The sequence below is a fragment of the Carcharodon carcharias genome, chromosome 15 (assembly GCF_017639515.1).
Source record: "Carcharodon carcharias isolate sCarCar2 chromosome 15, sCarCar2.pri, whole genome shotgun sequence".
Lineage (NCBI taxonomy): Eukaryota > Metazoa > Chordata > Chondrichthyes > Lamniformes > Lamnidae > Carcharodon > Carcharodon carcharias.
This window is the reverse complement of record NC_054481.1, coordinates 20,728,490-20,749,851: the sequence shown is the minus strand read 5'-3', so window position 1 is coordinate 20,749,851 and position 21,362 is coordinate 20,728,490. Positions and strand designations below refer to the sequence as shown.

Genomic DNA, 21,362 nt, shown 5'->3' with positions numbered 1-21,362 from the left:
TAAAACATGGCCAGGATTTTATGGCCCGCCCTGCCAAACTGAATGGAGATTTAAATGGCCCACTGCATCTGCCGGGGGGTAGACACGTCATGGCGGGGTTGTGAAATGCTGGCCCATATCTTTTTGACCAATCTCTCGGCCATCTGACTAAATATATCCTTATATGGCTCAGTGTTATTTTGTTTAATGCTGCAGTGCTGTGCCTTGGGACAATTAATTATGTTAAAGTTGCTCAATAAATGTAAGTTCATATGCTTGTGTTGCATTAATATTACTTGATAATGCATGGCTACAAATATCAAAGGCTACAGGTCCATTCAATGTGAACTTTAATTCAAATTACCCTGTAAAGGCAAAGTATCTCATTTGAACAACAGGTTAAGCAAGCCTTTTCATGCTGCTACTATGCAGTGGCTACGCGAGTTGTATTTTCCACTAATGGGATGCTGCCATCAGTCCAAAATGCATTCTGCTACCACACATCTGAACAACGTTGCATCTAAATTTCTGCCAGTGTGATGCCAGACACATAGGCTGTAGTCATAGTGATTGACTGATCGAGTCAAACTGCATGTTCCTTCAGTTGTTTGAATACAGTCTGCTGCTTATTACAATCAGCCTGCGCTTGAAAAACCCAAACAAAATGTCTACAGTGAGATGTGATTCCACAATTGGCAGTGCTTGCTGAACAATCCTGAGTGCATTAGTAGCTGTACTAACAACCAATTGAAGATAATCAAGCTCATAACGTGGCTCATTTATGTTTGCTGGAAGCATCATACATTCATACACAGGGATCCACTCTGATGATGATAGGAATATGTTCAATCCTTGTGCTTTTTTTGAATTACTTGGGAGCCTGAGCCTATAGTTCCCCGTGCTTTCTCCATGGCATCCTTAGCCGATTGGTTAACTTGCCAACCAGTCAGCATCCTTTTCTCCTATAGTATACATTGTTGTGATCATTTGAAATTTTGGTGGTTTTGCTTTTGTCCTGATGAATGCAAGATGAAAAGCTTTGACAGCATGTTGAAAAAATATTTTCAGCCATATTCAGATGTGAACTTTATTTCCAGAAGCAATTGCCAGTACTTAATTATGCTTCTGAATCAACTTACGGAAAGTCTGGTAATCCCCAATGATGCTTTTCAGTAAAAGAAATCAGACATAATTGGGCAATAATTTTCAGAGGAGTTGTTGACTAGTTGTGCGCCTCCTTCAAAGAGTAAGTTTCAATATCGGTGCTTAATTTTAAATATAGAAGTTACAATTTCTATGTTTTTTTAAAAAAAACTGTTAGTGCTGATGACCTCATTAGCTGAATTTGATTAACCGGTAACATTGGTAGAGGTGGTCATGAGCCCAAGCTAACTTCATGTTATAATTTGGCTAGTAAAACATCTCAACAAAATGAAATTTGAACATTGATCATTTTTGTAATTTTTTTGCCACCATACTTTTACAAAATTGTCTGCTACTAATATGGGTAAATTATATGCATAGAAAGTCATTGTGTTGAATTTTAGATAAGATTTGATAATTGTAGGTTTTTGAAAGCCAGTTTCTAATACTGTTGCCTTAATAAATGTTCTTATTCAAAGCTGTGTTCTTTCACAGGTAATATGCCCAACAATGAGAATTCTTTTTGAAGAAAGGAAATGATTTCACTAGAAGACCCACGACACACGTTGAAATATACAAAGATTTTGAGTAATATTCCCAACAATAGCTGTTGAATTAAAAAATTATAAATACCATTTGAGTTATTGAAAGAAGCCTTTTCTACTAGATTTCCTTTTGACCGGGTTCATCATGACTACATCAGCTATTAGACGGCAAATGAAAAACATTGTAAACAACTATTCTGAAGCTGAAATTAAAGTACGTGAGGCAACCTCCAATGACCCTTGGGGACCTTCTAGTTCCTTAATGACTGAAATTGCAGACTTAACCTATAATGTAGTAGCATTCTCAGAGATAATGAGTATGATATGGAAACGTCTCAATGATCATGGCAAGAATTGGCGACATGTTTACAAGGCTCTTACATTGTTAGATTATATGATAAAAACTGGATCAGAAAGAGTTGCACAACAATGTAAGGAAAACATATTTGCCATTCAAACTCTGAAAGACTTCCAGTATATTGATCGGGATGGCAAAGATCAAGGCATAAACGTACGAGAAAAGTCAAAACAGCTTGTCACTTTGTTGAAGGACGATGAACGGCTCAAGTCAGAGCGAGCTCAGGCCCTTAAAACAAAAGAGCGTATGGCTCAAGTAGCCACAGGAGTAGGAAGCAATAATCAAATTACTTTTGGTCGTGGGTCTAGCCAACCTAATCTGTCCACAAGCTATTCAGAACACGAATATGGAAAATCAGGAGGATCACCTGCTTCATATCATGGTTGTAAGTAAAGTTTAATACTTTGCAATTTTTGCTGTTACTTGATTATTGCATCTTTTTGAGTTTGAGTATATTTGTTATCACATAAACTGCATAAAAGAATACTTTTCTACGCCATAACACCCTACTTTAGGGCTACTGTTTTATGACGATTGAATAAATAAAATTATGTATACTCTTATACCAGATATTATGATACTGGCAGTATTTTGGGATACGTTTTCATGAAAATCATAAACCGGTGCATTTGATTACCCTGTTTAGCTGTGATGAATAATTTTATGATTTATCTCATTTTAAAGTTCCAGAGGAAAATTACATGTAAAATGCTCAGATGACAGGTAGTAAGATGTAAGAAGCAATATGAGTGGAGTGATATACCTTCAGTGGGATTGGGAAGGTCACCTAAGGATATGCACTGAGTGGGAAGAAGATGGTGGGTATGGGAGGATCACAGAGGTATTGGGCGTATGGAGAAATAAGATGAGACACAAAATAAGCCTGATAGGTAAGTTGATCCGCAAAAGTCTACACAGCCACAAGAATTGAATACAAATTACTAGTAGATCTGACATGGCATTGTTTATTGGAAGGTACAAGATGTAAGATTCCGCAAGTTGCTTTATGACTTTGGTCATTGGAATTGAGAGAGTGCACTGTTTGGGAGTGGCTTACCTTGAATCCTTGCAAACTCAATGTGTGGGAGCAGTTTGAGGAACTAGGGAAAAACAGAGTTTAGTGAACTGATTGTAAGTGTTAAGACAGGGAGGGGTTTAATTTAAACAGCCCTGATTTCTCTTACCACCATCGTAAACAGGTGATTTTGACTTTTTATTCCCTCCCCAACCCCCTTTATAAGTAGTGGCCTATTTCACAACCCCTCGATTTTGGTATGATCCGATTTCTATGAATAACCCCACAGCAAACTTGAGATAGGGTTAGTTTATTTACACCTACTCAAACATGAGAAGAGGGTTGCAATGTAGACTCCTTTTCACGCATACGATAAAAGTCGGGGATAGAGAAAGAAAGATTTACAGGACAAAGACCACAGAGTAAAGAATTATTGTTTCACAACAGTCCAGAATCATAAGTTCAATGGTGATTTCCTTCACAGAGGTCAGCAGGTTGAACTCTTACTGGATAGTTCACTTTTCTAGTAGAGTTGACTTCCACAAAGAGGTAGGCACACAGATGAATTAGTCTTAAAGGCAATGATATAGAAGTTCTGAATTCCCAGTAGAAACAGTGCAGATGGGGGCTAGGCATTTAGACCTAGATAGAGCCCTTTTTCTGAGCTGCTGCTTGCTAGATGGAAGATAGCAGACTGCCTTGCAGTCTAGTGAGACGGTATAACTGGTTCTCTTGGCTTTTTCCCCTTTCATTCATGGGATGTGGTGTTCGCTGACTAGGCCAACATTTATTGCCCATCCCTAGTTACCCTTGAGAAGGTGGTGGTGAGCTGCCTCCTTGAACCACTGCAACCCATGTGGTGTAAGTACACCCACAGTGCTGTTAGGAAGAGTGTTCCAGGATTTTTATCTAGCAACAGTGAAGGAATGGTGATATATTTCCAAGTCAGGTTAGTGAGTAGCTTGGAAGGGAACTTCCAGGTAGTGGTGTTCCCATATATCTGCTGCCCTTGCCCTCCTTGATGGTAGTGATTGTGGGCTTGGAAGGTGTTGTCGAAGGAGCCTTGGTGAATTCCTGCAGTGCATCATGTAGATGGTGCACACTGCTGCTACTGTGCGTCAGTGGTGGAGAGAATGAAAGTTTGTGGATGTGGTGCCAATCAAGTGGGCTACTTTGTCCTGGAAGGTGTCGAGCTTCTTGAATGTTGTGGGAACTGCACTCATCCAGGCAAGTGGGGAGCATTCCATCACATTACTGACTTGTGCATTGTAGATGGTGGACAGGCTTTGGAGAGTCAGGAGGTGAGTTACTCATCGCAGGATTCCTAGCCTCTGATTTATCTTATAGCCACAGTATTTATATGGCTAGGCCAGTTCAATTTCTGGTCAATGGTAACCCCCAGGATGTTGATAGTGGGGGATTCAGTGGTGGTAATGCCATTGAACATCAGGGGTCAATGATTGGGTTCTCTTGTTGGGGGTGGTCATTGCCTGACACATGTGTGGTGCGAATGTTACTTACCATTTGTCAGCCCAAGCTTGGATATTGCCCAGGTCTTGCTACATTTGGACATGGACGGCTTCAGTATCTGAGGAGTTGTGAATGATGTTGAACATTGTGCAATCATCAGCAAACATCCCCATTTTTGACCTTATGATGGAAGGAAGGTCATTGATGAAGCAGCTGAAGATGGTTGGGCCTAGGGCACTACCCTGAGGAAGTCCTGCAGTGATATCCTGGAGCTGAGATGACTGACCTCCAACAACCACGACTATCTTCCTTTGTGCTAGGTATGACTCCAACTAGCGGAGAGTTTTCCCCCTGATTCCCATTTGACTTCAGTTTTGCTAAGACTCCTTGATGCCACACTCGGTCAAATGCGGCCTTGATTTCAAGGGCAGTCACTCTCGCCTCACTTCTTGAGTTCAGCTCTTTTGTCCATGTTTGAACCAAGACTTTAATGAGGTCAGGAGCTGATTGTCCCTGGCGGAACCCAAACTGGACATCAGTGAGCAGGTTATTGCTAAGCAAGTGCCACTTGATAACACTGTTGATGACCCCTTCCATTACTTTACTGATGATCAAGAATAGGCTGATGGGGCGGAAATTGGCTGGGTTGGATTTGTCCTGTTTTTTGCGTACTGGGCAATTTTCCACATAGCTGGTCAGATGCCTGTGTTGTAGCTGTACTGGAACAGCTTGGCTCAGGGCACTGCAAGTCCTGGAGCACAAGTCTTCAGTACTTTTGCCCGAATATTGTCAGAGCCCATAGCCTTTGCTGTATCCAGTGCTTTCAGCTGTTTCTTGATAACACATGGAGTGAATTGAATTGGCTGAAGACTGGCATCTGTGATGCTGGGGACCTCTGGAGGAGGTTGAGATGGATCATCCACTTGGCACTTCTAGCTGAAGATTGTAGTAAATTCTTCTGACTTATCTTTTGCATTGATGTGCTGAGCTCCTTCATCATTGATGATGGGGATATTTGTGAAGCCTCCTCCTCCAATGAGTTGTTTAATTGCCCACCACCATTAATAGCTGGATGTGGCGGGACTGCAGAGCTTAGATCTGATCCTTTGGTTGTGGGATTGCTTAGCTCTGTCTATCGCTTGCTGCTTATGCTGTTGGCATGCAAGTGTTCCTGTGTTGTACCTTGACCTGGTTGACACCTCATTTTTAGGTATGCCTGGTGCTGCTCCTGGCATGCCCTCCTGCACTCTTCATTGGACTAGTGTTGATCCTCTGGCTTGATGGTAATGGTAGAGTGGGGGATATGCTGGGCCATAAGGTTACAGATTGTATTCGAGTACAATTCTGCTGCTGATAGCCCACAGCGCCTCTAAGATGCCCCATCTTGAGTAGCTAGATCTGTTTGAAATCTATCCCATTGACCATGGTATTAGTGCCACGCAACACTGTGGAGGGTATCCTCAATGTGAAAGAAGGACATTGTCTCCACAACCGACTGTGCAGTGGTCACTCTTACCGATACTGTCATGGACAGATCCATCTGTGGCAGGCAGGTTGATGGGGATGAGGTCAAGTATGTTTTTCTCTCTTGTTGGTTCCCTTACCACCTGCTGCAGGCCCAGTTTAGCTGGGGGGGGGGGGCGTGGTGGGGGGGACACGTTACATGACTCCTGCCTCTCCACTTTGGCTTTGACAAAGGGTGCATGTTCCTTTGACTGGCTTCTGAGGTTGTTAATGTTCCAACCATTAAGAACTTGAAAGGAGGTTGCAGGGTCCTTTGTCCTAGCAGACTAGGGGAATAGTGGTGGCCAGGCCTGGCTTATGATGGTAGATGGCCTTTGTATAATTCCCTTTGAATATGGTCTTTGCAGTGCATAGCATCGTTAGCGCCTGTTCAGGGAAAACAAGGTGTCAGCTTCTCTGATACTGCCAGAAAGTTCCTTTTTATTCAGGGTTACAGCCATACAATATGGATGGCCATATTTTCTTTTATTCATTCATGGGATGTGGGCTTCGCTGGCTGGGTAATAAATGCTGGTCCAAAGAGCGAAACCCACATCCCATGAATGAATAAAAAAAGCATGGCTTCAGTCATTTTAAAAGGTTATTGACCAGTTTTAAAATTACATTTTTTATACACATGAAATAACATATATTTGTGTACTTTAACCGTTTCTCGTCACATTTGCTCCCTGACCTAATTATTACTAATGTTTTCTGCTTTTATTATCGGTAGCAAATACTGTTAGTTGGGAGCAATTGGAGTAGTGACTATGCAGGTGAGTTGTGTGAAGCAGTGAGAATTTGGGTTAGGGAAGTGACTATTAAGGCAGTACTTGTATTTGGTTAGGACAATCAAATTTGTGGTGGATAATGAGTGGCCAGTCAGTGTTTGCTTGCAAGGGAAGAGCCATTGACAAATCTAGTTAAGCAGGATTCAAATACACTGGGGCAGTGTGCAAATTTGCCCTCAAAAGCTCCCATGAAACCCTTGTGACAGAATCTGTGAGGAGCTGCTTCTCCAATCACAGGCTGTTTCAGTCCCCCATTTGTTGCCGATAGGCTCACCAGTGCAATGCAACTGTGAGTCTACAGCAAATGTGGGAGAGAAACATCCTGTGATTAGAATAGCAGCAGGAAAGTGAGTGGCAGTGCATAAGCCTGTGTGGCCAGTGGCGAGAAGGGCTGCAAGGGGGAGAGAACAATTATAAACTTGTCAACAAAGGAATACTCTGCTAACTGGGAGCCAGGAAAACTTGGAAGTCACTGAGGTATTGAATTTCTTGCAGATGGATATGTAGAGACTCTAGCTTAAGGCTGCATGCAGCTACTGTATGGGGAAAAAATAGTGGATGCTATTGTAATGAATGCTGTTAATTGGATAATCTAACACAACTGTTTTATTGCATAAGAAATATTTGCAATTGTGTTGTCACATCTGAAAGGACTTCATATACTGTGAATTACTCGAAGTGCAATGACTGTGTTAGAGACAAACATGCAAACATTTTGTATATACTGAGATCTCAAACAGTAATGATTGACTTGAATTTTTACAGTGCTTTTCATGACCCTCAGACATCCCAAAGTGCTTTATAGTCAATGAGATACTTTAGAAGTGTAGTTGCAGTTGTAATGAGGTAAATGATTGATTAATTTAGGGGAGTCTAGGACTTGGGAGCATAATCTAAATATTAGAACCAGACCTTTTACGAGGGAAATTAGGAAACACTTCTACACAAAAAGGGTGGTAGATGTTTGGAACTCTCTTTCCCCAAACAGCAGTTGATGCTAGATCAGTTGTTAAATTTAAATCTGAGATTGAGATCTGAGATGCAGTAAAAAAGTAACTGCCGGGTTAAGATTTTCCAGCTTTACGCATCTGAGATGAAAACACATTAGCTGTGACCCCACCAGTCTAGGGGAGACGTGTTTAAAGTGTTAGCTTTTTGTGTATAGAATTGTGTCAGTTATTTTGGAAAAAAACTTTTGATGTTGGCTTATGCTTGTTGTTTCCTTGTGCCAATTTAATTACTATTGTATCTAGGAAATGAATGCCTTCCTTGTGTGATGTGGCTTTTAACTTTAATGGCGGGCAATGATTATTGAGGATATTGATGAATTCTTCTAATCCTGCTTCTGGTGAATCCAAATACCCCACACGTCAACACAAATACAAAAGGTAATGTTACTTTGCGACTGTATTGCCTAATAAAGGAGTTAAGTGAGAATGAAAACTGAGCCCATGAAAACCAAAAAGTAGCCCCCAAAAATCAAAATGGAGCCCTCGAGAAAATCTCAAGGAGAACCCTCGAATGTGAGTAATGAAACAGATCAGATTGTTGAGTTAAATGGAGTAGTGACTAAATATGATTCAGGAGTGACTATATAAATGTAAGGTTCAAATGAAAAAGGAGAAAAGGAAAACAAAGGTACCATGTTGGACTAGGTTAGATTTTAAAAGATGATTGATCTAGCTGAGGGAGAAGTAGAAATGTGCACAAAGAGCTACTTCAACCATCAAATTTTTCTGCAAGATTAATTTTTGATTTTTTTAAAATGGCATGCATTTGGGAGTCACAATGTTACATAAAATTATTAGGAACATCCTAACATTAAAGAGGGCATAGAGGGCTTATAAATATGACAAAATTAAAATGAGAAGATATAGAGTAGTAAGGAGTCAGTATGAGGAGAAAGCCTCCACAAAAAAATGTTAGTAAAAATAGAATTGAAAAATGAGGTTGGATCCATGAAAGGAGCAGGTAACAATTTAGTTTCAGAGAGTAAATTACATTTGCATGGAGGCATAACATTTTTCCATCTTTAGATAGATAAGAATATTTGGGAGATGGTAATCCTGAATTGGTTAAAAGCGAGATGAGTGTTATTGCAATAAATCTAAGTTAAGTTGACCTGAAGGAGGACAATGCTTGGACCTAATGGGGTGCACCCAAAGATTCTGAGGGAAATGGGGCAGAAATAGCAGAAGCCCTAGAAAATTATATTGGATTTCTGTTGAAAGCAGATGTGTGGTGGAACACTGAATTACTCGGACTTTGCCCCACATGGGAATAGAGGAACTACGGGCAGCAAAACTCTGCCACCAGCCCTAGTCTATCACAGTCACTTGCTGCAGCCCAGGTGGTCCTTCTTAAATATTCTTCACCAGGTCTTCTTTAGCTGGCCCCGTCTTGTTCCGCCTGGTGGTATCCACTCTACTGCTACTGTGGTGGCACGTATGCCTGGGAGGTGAAGGACTGACCAATATAATGCAATTTTTCAAAAGGGATGACAGAGCTAACCTGAAATTGCAAGCCAGCTAATTTAACATCTGTGGTAGGGAACATTTCGGAATCTTTAATTAAAGATGAAATTAATAATGGAATGCTCTCCATTTGCCTGGATGAATGCAGCTCCAACAATACTCGAAACTCGACATCATCTAGGACAAAGCAGCCCACTTGATTGGCACCCCATTCACCACCTTCAACATTCACTCCCTTCACCACCGAGGCACAGTGGCAAGTAGTGTGTACCATCTACAGGCAACTCACCAAGGGTCCTTCGACACCACCTTCCAAATCCATGACCTCTACCACTTGGAAGGACAAGGGGAGCAGATGCATGGGAGCACCACTACCTAGGACTTGGCCTCCACGTCCTGACGTGGAACTATATTGCCATTCCTTCACTGTTGCTGGGTCAAAATTCTGGAACTCCCTTTCTAACAGCACTGTGGATGTTTCTACAGCACATGGACTATAGTAGTTTCTTGAAGGCCATCTCCTTCTCAAAGGCAATTTGCAATGGGCAATAAATGCTGGTCTAGCCAGCGGTCTGCGAATGAATAAATAATTTAAAAAGAAAATTAGAAGCAGCCAACATGAATTTCAGAAAGGGGGATATGCTTAAGAAACCTGGGTTTTCTTTTGAGGAGTTAAACAGCTAAAATTTACAATTTTGTGCTCCTGTGCTGCTGTTATTTTGGCAGATTATTATGGGAGTCAATAATTGAGAAATTTGTTTTTCTTTCTGATAGCATTGCTGAATCTTTGGTCTCCAAATTTGATGTTGAAAAATCTGACTTTGAAATTTCCAAAATATTCACCTGACGTTTCTGTGATGCCAGGTGCCAAAAGCAACATTCGTGCTTTTCTTGAAGGAGTGTTGAATTGAATTGCTTTTACCTGGTGCTGATTACATGTGGAGCCTATGCCTAAGATTCATGTGGTTGAGTCAAATCCAGAAATCAAATCAACTCTTACAAGACTCAATTCACTATTTGGCTAATTTGAAAAATAGATTTATCTTAAGACCTGGATGATGTCATGAAGACTTCAAATTCAAATAGAGATTATTATCTGGAGCAATCTGCTAGGTGGACATCTTGTGCACAGTGGTAGTGTCCCTACCTCTGGGCTAGAAGCTCCAGGTTCAAGTCCCAATTTAAGACTTGGCCAAGGAAGGTACGTTCATAAGGTGGCCAGATGGGTTGATTATCAGCTTGTAAATCCTTCAAATATGCCTGATGGCAGATAGTAAGAGCAGGAGAGTTTCCTGGTCAGCCATACTGCAGAAGGCAATGGCAAACTGCTGCAGTACTTTGCCAGGCATAATCATGCACCGATCCTTCTTTTAGGGCATGGTACCTGAAAGAGAAGTATGTGCTGGGTATTTGGGATAAATCCATGCTTCTAATCAGCACAAAATGTCAAACTTTACTCAAGGTAGATATCTCACATAACACGTATCCTAATTTTTCCAAGCTGTGTTTGTCATTCCTGAGTGAGTCCTCAATGGTAATTATTTGGCTATTACCATGTTAATTGCTCACAGTATCATAATATCTTAGTACAGTATTATACTGAAGGAGGCCATTTGGTATCTTACCTGTGCTGGCTCTATAGAGCTATCCAATTAGCCCCATTCCCCTGCTTTTTCCCAATAGGCCTTTTTTTCCCGCCTTCATATATTTATCCAACCCCCTTATGAGATTGACTGAATATTGAATCTGAATCTGCTTCTACCACTCTCATGTAGTGTTTCCCAGATCATCATAACTCTCTGTGTCTTTTTGCTTCTGTTTTTTTTTTGTCATTCAATTTAAAATAGTGTCCTCTGGTTACAGACCCTTCTGTCATGGAAACAGTTTCTCCTTAGTTATTATGTCAAAACCATTTATGATCATGAACACATGTCAGTTTTCCTCTTAACTTCTCTGTTCTAAAAGCAACTCCAGCTTCTCCAGTCTCTCCACGTAACTGCAGACTCTCATCCTTGGCACCATTCTAATAGACCTGCTCTGCACCCTCTCCCAAAGCCTTGACATCCTCCCTAAAGTGTGGTGCCCAGAATTGAACATGCTACTCCCACTGAGGCCTAACAATGTTTTATAAAGATTCAGCCTAACTTTCTTGTTTTGTATTCAATGCCTCTCTTAAAAGCCAAAGATCCTGTATGCTTTTTTTTTTTGACAGCTTTATCAACAACTTCTGCCACCTTAGGGATTTGTGAAAATACAGTCCCAGGTCTCTGTGTTCCTGCATTCCCTTTAAAATTGTACCCTTTAAGTTTATATTGTTTCTCCCCGCTCTTCCTACCAAAATGTTTTACTTCCCAATTCTCTGCATTAAATTTTAACTGTCATGTATTGTTTCACCAACCTATGTCCACCTGAAGTCTAACACATGTAAACAATGTTGGAGATGATTGACAATACTAACTGTTGCTATTTTGAATGGAATTCTAGATAGTTTGAAGAAAATAAATTTCAGCCAAGTTTCTATTTCACTGAATTTTCGGATTTGTATAACATTTTGAAATTTACCTTAAATTTGCTTAGATTTCCATTTATGTTTTTAAAAAAAATAAAGTTCTGTATTTTTGAAAGCAGTTTAATCCCAGAAACATGCATTTTAAGAGATGTTTGAGTAATATAAGTGTAGCAACACAGTCTGAATATGATCTCAGAAGTGTTAACATTATAATCAACGAATAAAACCTCCATTATAAATTACTGATGGAAAGGTTCACAAGCAAAGACTGCAGCTCATTGTTCATTTGAACGAATTGTCTCAAAACTATAATAATTTTCATAATATTATTGTGGTTTATTGTAAAGTAGGTTTATGGTTGTGAGTACAGATGTTCTGTCTGTGTGATTTAATTACATTTAGAGTCAGACTGCAAGCTTGAAATTATCAAAAGAGAAGTTAGGGGTATAAAGCACTTGAAATGCTAATGAGTAACCATGGATGAGATCTTAGCATGTAGGGTGTGAAGGAATTTTTTTAGATAAATGGAGGGAGGAGCTGTTTGGGTTTCAAAAGAATGGTAAGATGTTTATAACTAACAAGATAAATACGGCATGGTTATTATGTTTATTTTTCCCAAAAGGTACTGACCATATTGGCAACATGAAAGATTTTTATATTTTAGGAAAAGTAAATTTCAAAAGACATGTAGAACAATGGAAGTTACAGATTAAAGAGGGAGAAACATTTATAAGGAAGGTGATGTTGGGGGGTCATTTAAGAACTAAAAGAGTGTGTAAAACAGCCTAGGGGAAGCCTCCAGCCATGTTTGCAAAAGTCTGCTGTGTCCAGTAAATAAAGTTGGATAATAGCCTTTGGAATTCCCCTGTCGATAGGGTGCTGTGGTAAACTTGCCAGCTTGCTATAAATTAAAAATATATTTTGGACTATTGCCTTAAAGGGGGTGCTTATTTGGAAGTCAGGTTAATTAGGAACAATGGGATTTGTTATAATAAGTAACTGTAGTCTTCTGTTATATGCTTGAAATCTTTTCTTTTGTTAATAGATGTTTTAATTTTGTTTTTAAAATCCCATAAAGGTGTTAGTGGACTCATCACTTCTGAATTCAATGCCCACATCTTGTAATAAATACAAATTGCAAAACTGTTGTGATAGCATGGCCAAGTTTCCCTTGTGGATTTGTTCTGCCTGGCACACATCATCTGCCACGTCATAATAGAATTTTCACTTATGCCACCAAGTGCAAGTGGGCACTCTGTACTTCTGTTGATTTGGAATGGAGAGGAAAATCAGACAGGGTGTAAAACAGGCAGATGATCTGCCTTTGGCTGTTTTCCTCCTAGTGGTAAAAGTGAAAATTAATCAGTGTCATTTGATCCATTTTGTTCTACCATCTGCTTCCTATAAATGCCTGTTCACTTGTCAACAAGCTTCCAGTTAGCTGATATAGGTAAATATCTGCTGTCTTCCACTGAAGTAAGTGTTAATGTAGCTGTAAGAAAACTGGGAACTGCTCATCTTATAAGCTTTGTTCATTTTGCATTTAATTTACCTGATGGTATGCACTTGTGAATTTGATTATTTTTAAATGCCTGATGGGAACACCATACATAAGACTAACATTTAGTGTAGTTTTGTAATGTGATGTTTTTTCACATCTCTTGTGCTGACATATGGTGTTTTCAATTCTACATAACCTTCCCATTATTTTTGTAGATATGACTCAACTCTAATATTTTCTCCTAATAGAAGGGTAGACAAATAAAGATAATTAAAGGAGGACCTCCAGACTTCTCTCTTGGGTAATACCACAAGAAACAATGTGAACATTACCAATTGTAATCCAATGTAGTGAAGAAGGAAGCTGCTGTGTTCAAACTATACATGGAAAATTATATTCTTTGTTTTGCATAGGGCCAGATTTAACAGGACTCATGTTCATGCCCCAGGTACTTAATATTAGCTTTGGAGTTTTAAGGGGGCTGGATGAAATATGTGCACGATAAATAGTTTATTGCCTGCTGCATAAGGTTGTAAAAGGTGTATATAGCTTCTTAACACGATGATGGGAAGAGTGGTTCAATATGTAAGTGAAAACACCCTTTTATCTTAGGTTATGAAGATGGATTGGAGAAGTTACTGTTTTCCTTGGAGAAATGAAGGCAGAGAGGAGATTTGATATTCAGAATCGTGAGGGGCCTGGAAAGAGTGGATAGGGAGAAAGTGTTCCCACTCGTGAAAAGATTTGAGAACGAGATGACACAGATTTAAAGTAATTGGTAAAAGAAACAAAAGCGATATGAGAAAAGCTATTTTCATATAGCGAGTGGTTAAGGTCTAGAATGCAGTGCTTGAGTGTGTAGTGGAGGCAAGTTCAATTGAAGCACCCAAAAGGGGATTAGACTGCTATCCAAAAAGGAAAAATGTTGCAGGGAGAAAGTGGGAGAATGAGCAGTTCACTTGGTGCCATCAGAGAGCTGGTGCAGACACGATGGGCCAAATTACCTCTTTCTGCACAGTGATTTTGCTAAGCTTTTCATCTTGCACTCATCAGGGCAAACATGTTTTGGGACAGGTTGACGGGGAATAGTGAGGACATCCTGCAGTGATTTATTATTCCTTTATTTATATTTTCTTTAAACAGAATATTTCAAATATGCAGAGTGAACACTTTTTATTTGGCAGCATCGGCGGGGAAGAAAAGAGTTGACGTTTCGAGTCCTCATGACCCTTCAACAGAACTGTTCTGTTGAAAAACTGCTGAGTTTTTCCAGGTAATTCTGTTTTTGTTTTGGATTTCCAACATCCACAGTTTTTTGTTTTTAACTTTTTTTTATTTCCTCATCCAGTGCCAGCATCAAGATCTTGTAAATCAGACAGAGAACTGTTAAAGACCGCATAAAGCTCTCTTTATTCTATCTCAGCAAATCTCTCCTACTGTGGTATTTTCCCACTGTGCTGTGATTTGTCTGGGTGAGATTGCTGCAAGGTGAATTTAGGGGCAGTTTTGAAGGAAGGAAGGAGCTGTGAAAATTGGATAATAGTTGGTGTATGTTATATACATTCCATCTATGATGGTGTTGTCCTTCGAGTTCGAAGAAGACGATGGATGTGCAGACTCATCAACAATGAACATGGATATGTTATGTAGTCCCATCCTGGAGCACAGAGTCGGAAACAGTTGGGACATTGGAACTTGTGTTGTGACATGGGCAGATGCTGCTCTTTGACAAAAACAAAAACAGAATTACCTGGAAAAACTCAGCAGGTCTGGCAGCATCGGCGGAGAAGAACAAAGTGCTCTATGATGTTGTTCACGAGCAGCAATGAGATGTTGACATAGATCCTTTTCAATAGTGACAGAAGCTCTACAGATCAGGGCACTCACGTGAGCTCTTTCTTGTGCTAATTCTTCCAGCTCATTAGGCTTGAAGCCACAACGCTTCAGATTTCTGTTAAGCACCAAAAGTGTGGCGCCCAGAAGCCAAACTGGTGGTTTATGTAGGTTCAACATAACATTCTTGCTCTTGCACGCTCTGCCCCTATAAGTAAAGCCTAGGATACTGTATGCTTTACCAACTGCCCACTCAACCTGTCCTGCAACCTTCAATGGCTTATGCACATCATCAGCTCCCTCTGAGATCTCAAATGGAGTGAAGCAGGCCTGCGTTCTAGCACCAGTCCTCTTTAACCTGTTCTTTACTGATGTCCTTAGCCATGCTGTCAAGGATCTCAAAGAGGGAGTGGATCCCCGATATCATCTTGAAAGCTCTCTCTTTGACCTATGACACCTCAGTGCAAAACTGAGAAACTCATACAGGAAGTCCTCTTCACTGACGATTGTGCCTTCATGGCTCACAAAATGAAAGATTTGCTGGTCATGATTGTTAGATTTTCTAAAGCTGTTTGGATTGGTCATCAGTCTTGGAAAGACGGAGGGTCCATACCAGGTTTTGCCAAATTTTGACATTGTAGCGTTTGCGCAGCTGGCCTTGGTTTCTTTTGTCAGACACAAGCTCTCCATCCAATAGCTATTTCGGAATGGGATGGTCCTCCATTCTAATTTACATGCCTTACCCAGTGCAGTTGGGCTTACAGGGGCTTTGTCTCAGTACTTGTCTGGGTTTTGTCTAAGATTTTGAGGTTTGTGGTCCAGTTTTACCAGTGGATATCAAGGATGGAGCAAAGAGTACACATGTGAAATTGTTCCAACTGCCTTAAATGTTTGTAGTATAAAGCCCAGGACTCTTAGCCATAGAGGAGGGAAGTAATGACAAGAGCATTGTACATCTTGATCTTCGTGCACAGCCTAACGCTGTGGTGGTTTACTACTCCAGTGTGAAGCCTTCCGAGCACCTGGCTTGCTTTGCTGATCATAGCTGATCTCTAATTATCAAGCGAACTGTTGTTAGAGTTAATGGTTCCAAGATGTTCGAAGCTATCAACATTCCTCAGTTTTGTATCCTCAATGGAGATGTCTAGTTGAAAAATGCTGGAATTTGGCAAATGCTGGTATGGAACCTCTGTCTTTCCAAAGCTGATGGTCAGTCCAAACAGCTTTGAGACTTTTGAAAACCATGATCTGCAAATCTTTCATTTTGTGATCCATTAAAGCACAATCATTGGTGAAGAGGACTTCCTGTATGAGTGTTATGGCACGGCTGATGGTAAATGCTGAGCTGCCCAAATCTCAAAGGGAAACTTGAAACAGCTGCCTGTGTCGAAAGCATAATAACTTTCTGGTTTCTTGTGAAGTAAGTTTATAGGTGTGATTAGTGCTGGGTCTGTCTGTGTGATTTAATTACATTTGGAGTCAAGTAGACTGCAAGCTTGAAATCATCAAAAGAAGCTAGGTGTGGAAACGTGCTTGACATGCTAATGAGTAAACATTGTTGCTGGCTTAGCACGTAAGGTGTGAAGGAAATTTTCGTTTTTATATAAATGAAAGGATTGTTGGATTTCATAGGAATGTTAGTCTGTTTACAACTGGCCAGATAATCAAGGCTAAGGAGTGTTTATTTTTCCAAGGGTTACTTACAATATTGGCAACATGAAAGTTTTATACTATGAGGAAGATATAGTTTCAAAGACATATGGAACAACAGAATTTACATATTAAAGAGAGAAACACATATGTAAAGGAGATTAAAAGGCTATATAAGGAAGACCATGTAAGATCTAACAGGAGTGTGTAAAATAGCCTTCAAGAAGTCTCCAGTCATTTGTGCCCAAGTCTGCTATGTAAAGTAACTGAAGCTGAGGAAAAGCCATTTGGAATTTTCACTGTCAAGTGGGTATTGTGTTAATTTGCTGGATTTGTTTTAAATCTAAAATCTTACTTTGGACTGTTGCCTTAAAGGGGGCCTATAACTGGCAGTCAGGTCAGTTAGGAATTTTAGGATTTGTTATAGTAATAAGAAATTAAAGTCTTATGTATATGCTTGAAATCTTTTATTTTGTTAAATATTTTAATTTAATTTCTTAAAATCTCTAAAGGTCTTGGTGCACTCATTACTTCTGAATTCAATGCACACATATCTCGTAATAAATACAAATTGCAAAACCATTGTGATAGCGCGACCAAGTTTCCCTCGTGGATTTGGTGTGCCTTGCACATCTGCCATGTTATAGCACTGCTAAAACGGTATTTGTGATTTGTATGGTATGAGGAGAGGTTCTAAAATCAGTAAGTGATGTCTCCGACTACTTGTGGTGATTTTATAGTAAAGCGAACATTTATTTAAAAAGTTAAAGCAAAAAAACTCACAGTTACACTTAAACACAAGAACGGCTTCACACAGTAAACAGTACTTTAAAACAGTTCCACAAGATCTTAACTTGTAGCTAACCTTCCTGTTTTCTGTTCAACTATCCTTATAGATTTTCAAAATCTGTAGAATTCCTGTAATTTTTACTCCACAGCGCCATTTTTTCTTGGGATGTCCTCTGCGGCTGACAGCAACTGAATCTTAGGTCTGGCCTGGTTCACACTGTCTTCTCAGTGTTCTGACCAACTATGCTGCTGTCTTCTGGGAGATTTAAACAGCTACCTTCTCACATAGGCTTCAGTATTTCCTTAAATGCGTTCCTCCCCTTAGATCTCTATTGTCTCAACCAGTCTCTTTAGAAATGCTTTTTCCCCAGATTTGATTAGACTCTACTTTAGCTCTTCGGTTTTTATAAAAAAAAGTAAACTTACCTTATCTTCACCTTATTTACTTACACCTTTTTACAACCTGCATGTATCCCCCTTTAGTCTAAAACAACTCAATCCAAAACTCTCTCTAATGTCTTCACATCCTTCCAAAATGTGTGGCAGCCAGAAGCCAAACTGGTGGCTTATGCAAGCTCAACTTTAATAAAGTAGGCTTTATTAACTGCTCCCTCAACCTTTCCTGCAACCTTCAATGGCTTATGCACATCATCAACTCCCTCCAGGATCTCAAATGGAGTGAAGCAAGTCTGCATTCTAGCATCAGTCCTCTTTAACCTGTTCTTTACCTGCGTCCTTAACCATGCTGTCAAGGATCTCAAAGAGGGAGTGTATCTCCGATGTCATCTTGACGGCTCACTCTTCGACCTATGACACTGAAGGGCAAAAACTGTGACAAGAAAACAAGAAATTATATTATCTTCTGTTAATAACCCTGTCATATTTCTTGTGTACTGGAAGACAGGCTGTTGGGGGTGTAAATATGGAAACTGGATTAAGAACCAGAGTAACTGCAAGAGTCTAAAGCCAACAGTAAGAAGTGGGTTTGATATGTTAATGAACCAAAAAGGATTTCAATCAGAGTTTTACATAAATTCTCTCTTGTTGGAGATGATCATTGCCTGGCACTTGTGTGGCGTGAATGTTACTTGCCACTTGTCAGCCCAAGTCTGGATATTGTCCAGGTCTTGCTGCATTTGGATATGAGCTGCTTCAGAATCTGTGAAGTGTTGAATGATGCTGAACATTGTGCAATCATAAGCGAACATCCCCACTTCTGACCACATGATGGAAGGAAGTTCATTGTTGAAGCAGCTTAAGATGGTTGGGCTTGGGACACTACCCTGAAGAACTCCTGCAGAGATGTCCTGTAACTGAAATGATTGACCTCCAACAACCACAACCACCTTTCTTTGTGCTAGGTATGATTGACAAAAGAAGCAAAAGTGGTTTGAGAAAAAGCTTTTTCACATAGAGCGATATTGGGATCTGGAGTGCACTGCCTGAGAATGTGGCAGAGGCAGGTTCAGTCAAAGCATCCAAGGGGGAATTGGACTGTTATCTGAAAAGGAAGAATGTGCATGATTACAGGGACAAGGTAGGAGAATGCCAGTAAGTGAATTGCTCATTCAGATAGGTGGTGCAGACATGATCGGCCAAATGGTGACTCTTGCACTGTAACGATTCTGAAATCTCTGCTAGTGCCTGTTGATTTTTCTTTTCCTCCCTGATTATTGTTTTTAAAACCTTATCCATCACCTTTTATTCCATGACAACTCTTCCATGCTGTCAAAGCCATCATGCTCAACTTTAGTTATTGAACACATTACAACCTTCTCCAACTTAGCACTGCGTAGATCAAAGTCATTGTTTGCAGTCTCTATCATAAACTCTTTTTCCATGTTCGATCCTTCTCTGCAGTCATTTGCTGGAGATGAACCAAAGCATAGTGTCCTGTTCAACACTTGAGCTGAGCTTGCATTTGTGACTTCCTATTTATCATCAAGACTGCAGATTTCTACCGGTACAATATTGATGATGCATCACCATTTTAGTCACCATTGGGCATATGCTTCCCAAGTCTCATTAATAGAGCTGACCTTCATGGAGGTTTTGAGATTTTCTTTGTCTGCTCCTTTGGCCCCCTTGTGAAAGTGCTCCCTGGCGTAGCTCTGAGTAGAGCATGTTTGAACAGTCTTGAGTTGGGCATCCTGGCAGCATGTCCCATCCATCTCAACTGATGTGAGCATATCATGGCCTCTATACTTGACATGCCTGTGAATTGGAGAACGTTCATTTTTTTTTAGTATTCTCACTTGATTCACAATATCCTCCTAAGAGGGCTTTAATGATATTCTCGGGCCTTGATATGATGTTTATTAATTGTCCAAGCTTCAGCACTGTAGAGGAGCTTGTGGAAAACCATTGTAGACTCAGTTTAGTGTTGGGCCTGACACCATGGTTCTCAAACTTGAGCACCCTAGGTTGAGCCATTACCTCTTCCTCATCGTCAGCCTTTTGGGATAGATAGCTTCCAAGTTATGGGAAGTGAGGGGCATTTTCTAACACTTCACCATAAATCTCAGTTGAAGGCATTGGATTTGAATCATTTTTTGTGGGGTGGTAGAGGACTTTGGCCTTCCTGGTGTTAATAGCAAGTCCCATGCTCTCGTAGACTTCAGCGAATACGTCAAGTGTTTGTTGTGATTCTTCAGAGTGAGCATTAACTAGTGCATCGTCAACATACTGCACTCCTGTTACAGAAGTGGAGCCATTGTACAGTACCGTTATTTGCATTTGTCACGTAGGAGACTGATGATGTTTATGAACTTAGCTGGGCATCTGTAGCACTTTCCAAATGGCAGTTTGATTCACCGAGTCAAAGGCTTTTGTGAGATCAAAGAAAGCCATGTACAAAGGGATATTCTGTTCTCTGCACTTTTCCTGAAGTTGGTATGCTGTGCAGATCATGGTCATTGTTCAATTGGTGGATCAGAAGCCACACTGGGACTCTGGAAGGATCTTCTTTGCAATTGACAAGAGATGATTTCTAAGAAGTAATTTAGCTAGGACCTTGCCAACAATTAAGAGCAAAGTTATGTCCCTGTAGTTGCTACATTTCAACTTCTTTCCTTTCTTGAAGATTATGATCATCATGGTGTCCCCTAGATCACTGGAATTTCTTCATTCTGCCAGAGCTTCACAAATAGGCCCCCAAGTTTCAGTACCTCCACAGGGCTGTTGTAAAGACCAGAGGCTTTGTTGTTTTTTTATTTGTTAGCACTTCATTAAGTGTAGGATCATTGTCTAGCTCACTTCCAGTTGCATGTTGTGGGAGGATCTCCTGTAGTGCATGTCCACAGGTGGGATTCTCATTCCCAGCAGGTGTTGATGGTGTCCATGCCTTCGACTTTCTTTCATTACACCTGCATGCAGTAACTCTTTTGAGTACAAACCCATTTCCATCTGTTTCAGATGAAGTTACATTGTTTCATAGTTTGCCATTGTGAGATTTGAACTCTTGATCTTGGGGTTACAAACCCAGTACCATAACCACTTGGCTATTTAGGCCAAGCGTCCATGTCTTTGAGGAGAACCTTATCATCTTTGGATCTTAATTGGTGTTGGCCAGTGTGTTGGAGGTCTATGGATCTCTTTGGTTGTTCTGAAAAAGGTGCAGCTGTCATGCATGACAGTGATTAGTTGAATTTCCACTGCTTTCTCTGTCCATTCCTTCAAATTGCTGGCTCCTTTTTGAACTTTAGTTTTGACTTTCTGGTGGATGAACTTCTTTTCTGTGGAGTTTGGATCCTGTTGCTGGGTTTTGGAATGTTGCCATTTGCAATTGATAGTTTGCATATTT

At 40.2% G+C, this 21,362-nt stretch overlaps 1 protein-coding gene across 6 annotated transcripts in view; it reads left to right on the top strand.

The window, feature by feature from the left end:
- epn2 (epsin 2) overlaps nt 1-21,362 on the top strand; it is a 62,204-nt gene that overhangs the window by 10,927 nt on the left and 29,915 nt on the right. For all 6 annotated transcript variants that reach the window (XM_041206482.1, XM_041206484.1, XM_041206485.1 and 3 more), the window contains one exon: nt 1,618-2,410. In XM_041206482.1, coding sequence (XP_041062416.1) covers nt 1,813-2,410 — 598 coding nt within the window. In that variant the 5' untranslated portion in view covers nt 1,618-1,812. The remainder of the gene's footprint in view (nt 1-1,617; nt 2,411-21,362) is intronic.